This window comes from Platalea leucorodia (assembly GCF_965183815.1).
Source record: "Platalea leucorodia genome assembly, contig: HAP1_HAP1_SCAFFOLD_221, whole genome shotgun sequence".
In the NCBI taxonomy this organism is placed as follows: domain Eukaryota; kingdom Metazoa; phylum Chordata; class Aves; order Pelecaniformes; family Threskiornithidae; genus Platalea; species Platalea leucorodia.
Window position 1 is genome coordinate 83,929 of NW_028121339.1, and position 6,728 is coordinate 90,656.

General features: G+C 48.9%; 2 protein-coding genes across 2 annotated transcripts; one reads left to right on the forward strand and one right to left on the reverse strand.

Annotated features, from left to right (window-relative positions):
- Nucleotides 1–488: 488 nt before the first annotated feature.
- Nucleotides 489–1,437, reverse strand: LOC309603857 (olfactory receptor 6E1-like; the record flags this gene model as incomplete). The annotated part of the gene is given in 2 exon segments (XM_082338750.1): nucleotides 489–905; nucleotides 907–1,437. Coding segments are annotated over 2 exon segments (948 nt in total).
- Nucleotides 1,438–4,009: 2,572 nt separating this feature from the next.
- Nucleotides 4,010–4,780, forward strand: LOC309603853 (olfactory receptor 10A7-like; the record flags this gene model as incomplete). Its single annotated transcript, XM_082338747.1, is given in 2 exon segments — nucleotides 4,010–4,180; nucleotides 4,184–4,780. Coding segments are annotated over 2 exon segments (768 nt in total).
- Nucleotides 4,781–6,728: the final 1,948 nt, after the last annotated feature.

A 6,728-nucleotide genomic window follows, 5' to 3' on the forward strand; every position in this document is an offset into this window, starting at 1 on the left:
ATGTGTCCTACGCCCCTAGGCAACAATTCCCTTAGTCCAAATGGTGATCTAGAGAGAGGCTTGCAGTGACTCCTCTTGGTGGGTTTCACACCTGGACAACGGGGCTGACGGCTCTCCCAGGGCAGCCCTGGAAGGAGCTGGGACAAGATGTTCCTTCCTCAGGAGCCTGTCATTTGGGTTCCCACCTGCCACTGTGCCTCTGTGCTCTTCTCGCTTTGTGGAGATGGGGTCTTGATGAGCTGGTGGCTCTCCTGTGATGGGTCTGGGAGCAGCTGGGGCAGGGTATTGACTGAGTTACTCCTCCTGCCATCGGTAGTGCCTTCTTTGTGTGTGCAGATGAGCTTCTTCTCACTTAACCTAACACAACCCAACAAGAACATGCATCTCCTGAGGCAGCTGTATTTGAGGGTTACATACCTATGCACTGGTATTATTTAGCATATTTAACATAGCAGCTCATTGGAATTGCTGTCCAGAATGCATCAGGATTAGGGGAAAAGCTGTGTTGTTGCACGGGCAATGGCTTCATTCAGGGCCAGTAGCACAGTCTTGTTTCTAAGACTGTAGATGAATGGATTTAAGACTGGGTACAGGACAGTGTTCAGCAAAGCTACAGTTCTGTTTGTCTCCAAGGAAACATCTCTGGAAGGACGCACATAGAGAGCAATGCAGCTCCCATATGCAATGGCCAAGGTGGTGAGGTGGGAAGAACATGTAGTAAAAGCTTTTTTCCTCCCAGCGGCTGCTGGCAGGTGCAGAATACAGAAAAGGATGCCCATGTAAAATGCCAGAGTTAAACATAAGGAACCCAGTAGGATAAACGATAACAAAACAGAGTCTGTTTTCCAAAGCAGGCTGGGGTCAGAGCAGGACAATTTGAACAAGGGGGAGTTGTCACAAAAAAAAATGGTGGATCTTGTTCAAGCCACAGAAAGTCAGCTTGTAGAGGAGGACCAGACGGTAACTCAAGACTGTGATGCCAATGACCCAAGCAGCAGCAACCAGGTGGATGCAGAGCTGAGGCTTCATGATGGCAGCATAACGCAAAGGCTGGCAGATGGCAACGTAGCGGTCAAAGGACATGACAGCAAGTAGAACCACCTCTGTACAGCCCAGGGCAAAATAGAAACAGGACTGGGTAAAGCAGCTGCTTAGTGAGATTGTCCTCCTACCAGAACTCAGGATCACAAACAATTTGATGCTTGTGGAGGATGTGAACCAGATTTCCAGGAAGGCCAGATTGCTGATGAAAAAGTACATGGGGGTCTGCAGGCGGTGATCCACACACATGAGGAAAATGATGGTTGCGTTCCCCATCACTGTTGTCAGGTATATGAGCAGAAGGAGCAGAGAGAGAAATAGCTGTAGGCTTTGATCAAGCCCTGAGAAACCCTCTAGGATGAACTCAGTAACTGCAGTTTCATCCTCTGCTCCCATGCTGAATTTCAGTTCATCCTGCCGAGACAGGAAGATGGCAAAACCCAAGTGTGATTATTTCACCGTCTGGATGAAAGGAATCCTTCCTTCTCTGCTTCCTTCCTTTCTTGCAGTCTTCCTCCTATACAGCACAGAGAGAGAGAGAGTCCTTCAAGCCTTTCTCACCCCCTGATTTTTCTGGTTTACATTTCAGTTCGAGTCCTCAGAGAATTTGTTGTCGTCTTTCTACCTTTCTCAAACTCTCCCAAAGGATTCTTTCTCCAGAGCAGAAGATTTTAAAGAGGCTGCAAGCTATTTCACCCCATTCCTGGCAAATTCCACATTCACTCAGACCTATTGCAAACATCTGTCACACCTATGTGCCAAACTCATCTCTTCTATTGCACAAATGCTAAACCATCAAATCAAATCAAATCAAATGTGTATGTTGAAAGCTATTCTTTCTACTTTTCAGAGGTACTCGCCTTTTTGCACTAGGAATCCCTGAGAGTCTCTTGTTTTCAAAATAAGCAATATCCAGTATCTCTTTTGTAATCCCCTGCTTCCTTCCACACCTTCTTGCTCTCTGTTTCTTCAGGAGAGGGGGAGGGGGTGGAATAGGGACCAAGTATAACTTGTCTTCTTGCGTACTCTAAATAATGACTGAAAGGTATGATGACTCCACACAGTCTGTCACACAATCTCATGTGACATCCGTCTGCACTGAAACACGCTTGTTTCCAAAGAGTTGCTCATTGTTATTGCCATCAAATGTCCTGACCTAAACGCAGAGCAAGAGAAGAGTGTCTGGAAGAGATTTGTAACCTTTCTTTTGCATGCCAGTTATAGGTTGGGAGGAACCAGCCTCTAGCGTTTTCTCTTGTTTCCATTGACTCTAGAGGGAGCCTGGGGAAAACCAGTTCTCACAGGCACCTGCAGCCAAGTAGATGAAACTCACTATTCAAGTCTCAAATCACTCATTTATTAAGGTTGTTTGTTTTTTTTAATGTCAAAATAGACATCGAAGAGAAGGAAGCACAAGAAAACTATATGCAATAAAGACTGATGTTTTTCCCTTCATCTTCATATTTGTTTTTAGACATGGAAAGGAGCAGAGCAGATGACTGCCAAAGTAGGATGATTCCAAGTGCAAGGAGAGGAGAGGGAGGGGAGGAGATGGTGGGTTTGAAGCAGTGAAACTGATCTTCTCCACAGGCTGTGTTGTCCCCTTAGGCTCTGTCCCAGGCCAGAATGGGTAGCACTTCCACAAGGAGTAAAATGGGAAGATCAGTAAAGGGCAGTGCTCCATGTTTGCACTGACATTTTAGCTTGGGGCTCAGGCTAGTCTTAGATCCCAAATGCCTGGCTTGTTCTTTGCCTCTAGTCTGGCATCGGGGAAGCTCTGCACTCATTTTCTGAGATTAAACCCCTGGCTGTATTTGAGCAAAAGCTCAAGCTCAGTCACCTACAGCAGTATGAGCGTAGTGAATCAGTGAATGAGAGGGGACAGTCACAGTGTCCATTTTCTGGGTCAGTTCAAACACTCAAAGGCTTGTGTCTTCTTACTCTCCTGGGTGACACCTCAATTCTCTAAAATTGTTCTTCTCCTGAATGCACTTTCCTAGGGGAACCTGCAAATTTGCAGGCAGCTTACAACAAAGCAGCTTCTCTTCAGGCCCCGCATCGTCAAGCATGCAGCCAGCATATGCCATAGTGAGTGAAGAAAGACAGGGTATGCAGGGGAAGGATAGCCAGGTGAAGAAGGCCTTAGTGTGGCTTTGCACAGAGGTTATCCTCAGGACGGTGCATATAATGTAGGCGTAAACCACAGAGGTCAGTGTGAAGGAGCTCAGCAACACAGCGGAGAAGAGAGCAACGCTCATGTTTCATAGTAGCTGGTGCCCATGCAGGCTGCTCTCAGCACAGGGATGATGCCGCAGAAGAAGCAGTCTCTGCAGTGGGCACAGAGGGTCTAATGGCATACAGGATGGTGGGGCTGAGCGTGGAGAGAGATGCCATTCCCCAGCAGCTAAAGATGAGCATGGAGCACAGCCAGGAGTTGGTAAGGACAGAGTCGTGTGAGGGGCTGCAAATGGCCCTGCAGCAATCGAAACACATCACAACACATAGGTTAAACTCAGCTGTGCTGATGGAGAAGAAGGGACTTGTAAGCAGCTGCAGAGATATCTTAATCTCCAGCATGAGACTGACAAACATGTCAGGGGGAATAACCAGAGTGAACCAAATATCCAAGAAGGAGAAGGTTCTGCGGAAGGGATGCCTGGGGGTGTGGCACTAGTGGTGGAGCCAAAGGATGGCAATGGTGACTGCATTCCCCGTGACAGCGAGCAGAGAAATCACCAGCAGCAGTGTGAAAAGGAGGGTTTTTAACTCGTGAAGGACTGAAAAGGCCTTCAAGAAAAATATTCTTGCTCTGGTATGGTTGTGAGGATCCATTTTGGTACCCGGTCAGTTGAAGGTGTGGCAAGGGTAACTAATATCGTGCTTGGTGAAATTCATCTTGTTACCTTTGTCAACATTCCCTTCCCTTTTCTTAGGTTTCCTCCTCCTTCTTTCGGTGACCTCAGAGCAGATGCATAATTCCTCCAGTGTGGCAATCTGCTATACTTCCACTATCCTGCCCAGGCTGCTGGCCAGCTTCCTAACCAGGGACAGAACCATTTCTGCTCAAGGCTGCATGACACAATTCTTTTTCTTTGCCTGTTGTGCAGGTACCGAGTGTCATCTGCTGGCCACCATGTCCTAGGATCGGTACTTGGCCATATGTCGCCCCCTACTCTATGCCAGCCTCATGCAGCAGAAGCTCTGTCTCCAGCTGGCGGCTGGGTCTTGGCTAGCAGGATTACTAATATCTACCAGAGTCACTGGGCTATTTTCCAAGTTACACTTCTGTGGTCCCAATGCAATTGATCACTTCTTCTGTGATTTTGCCCCATTGCTGGAGCTCACCTGCAGTGACACCACGGTGCTTAGACTGGTTACTTTCATCATCTGCTTTCTGGATGTGGTCTTCCCCTTTGTGTTCACCTTGGTATCCTATATCTGCATCATAGTTGTGATCCTGAGGATCCCAGCCACCATGGGGAGGCAGAAGTCCTTCTCCACCTGCTCCTCTCACCTCATCATGGTCACTGTTTTCTATGGTACCCTCATCGTTGTCTATATGACACCCAGAACAGCCTCACTGAGGCAGCTCAATACAGTGCCATCCTTTTTCTACACCATCCTCACGCCCATGGCCAATCCACTCCTCTACAGCCTGCGGAACAGGCAAGTCACGGGGGCTCTTGGAAATGCCCTCAGAAAGACTGCGGCCTGCATCGAGAGCTCCTACCAGTTGTGACCCACCAGGAATAAACAGGTTGCGGTTGTGTCAAGTGTGGACAAGTGCATATTTTGTGTTCCAGGTATATCTTTAGAAGTGCAGAATCTGGGGACTGCTTGGGGAATGAGAAGTGGGAAAATTTGTGTCTTAAAGACATACAGGTCTGGTGCTGAAGAGTGTAAAGAACTTCCCTGGCTTTCTTCTTGCTTTAAAGTAACCACAATTGTGATCCTGCAAGTGGGAGCTGTTGAAATGCCACACCTGCCCAGGAGTGGCAGAAAACTTACTCTAAACATGCTGTTTTCTCTTCCGTTACCCAGGCAAGCTGAGGGGTGGGGTTCCTGCGTGTCTGGGATTCCTCAGGACATCTTCATATTGACAGTGAGAAGGGGGAAGTTGAATCAAGCCCTTCCACTGGACATGTCTAAATCTGAGTAGATGAATCCCATCCCTCCTGTTCTCTGCGCTGTCTAGCAGAGGAGAACTGTGAAAGCTAGTCTGATAGGGCCAGCCTCTCGGAAAAAAAAAAAAAAAAGTAGATCCTTCTTCAGAAGAAAGATCCACACAAGCTGGATCTCAGCTTCCCAAATTTTTAACACAGAAATCATTACTTCCCACTTCTTTCCTTCTCCTAATCTGACCCCCCTCCAGCCCCCCTCCCCCAATGTAATTACGTATTTGTTTCCCACTGGCTGACTTAGATATTGCAACCTGAGTCCTCCTATTTTCTCTTTCTTGCAAAAGAGAGTGAGGTCATGCTCATGGGCCATGACTGAGAACATCCACCCCCAGCAGCAGGCTTTCCCCATTTCCGAGGCTGAGGCATGCGCACAAGATGGAAATGTCTCCATCACCCCTGATTTGCGCAAGGGCCTTCTGTCGAGGACTAATCAGAATTGTCTCGACATTGCCGTTCTACCGCCATCTTCTGGGTCCGACATCCAGCCCCCGATGAAACCACCACAGCCCATGCAGAGACCAGGACACGAAAGGCGGGACCATGGACTGCACGCACGCCTGCGCAGACACCAGGGCGCGAAAGGCAGAGGCCAGGATGCGGAAGGCGGGGCCATGAACTGCACGCACGCCTGCGCAGAGACCAGGGCGCGAAAGGCAGAAGCGCAAACTGCATGTACGCAGACCTGCTCTGCGCATGTGCATGGCCCTATAAAAGGACCGCGTGCGCCTTTTGAGGTCCTCTTTTTCTCTTCTCGTCCTTCACCGTGCACCTCCTTGGAAGCTGCTCCTGCGGACACAGAGGCTGGACCGACTGGACCTTTGATCGACGGGACAACGCCGGACTCGGAGTGGCGGTAGCTAGTTCCCCTACGTGGCTCTTTTCTCACCCACCTGAGCACGCTCTTTCTATTTTTCTCTCTTTTTCTCTCTTTTTTTTTCCTTTCCTTTTTCTTTTTTTTTCTTCCCCCCTATCTCCCTACCCGGTCCTCACCCCTTCATTCGCCAAAATAAAGTCAAAAGGTTGTACGGCATTTGACCTCGTTTGTGTCTTAATCTCGTCCTTGGGATCGTATCGAAACCTCTCTCGACATTGGATCGGGACATTTAATTGGCGTCACGGACAGGATCCCTTGAGACGAGAGTGTCATACAACCTTACGGTGTGCTGAGCGAGTGTGTGTGAACGAGACGTACAAACAAGTACGAAGCGAGTGCGGAGTTCTGATCCGCGGTTCTGCTCTCCCGCGAGGGAAGCAGCCGGAGACGAACGAGGCGCAAGGAAGGAGTGGGTGTTGAGAGCTTTGTACTGAAACGCGCGTAGCAGTTTGTGATTTGAGCTCCTGAGGGCGTATAGGGGAGACTTGAATTTTATAGTGTGACCCCCTCAGGAGGCTATCCCCTTTGTAGGCTCTGCTCTGTCCCATACTAGTTTAGGGTCTGGCCTCCTGGGGGAGTATAGGGGAAGTTTGGATTGTACGGTGTGACCCCCTCAGGACGATATCCCCTTT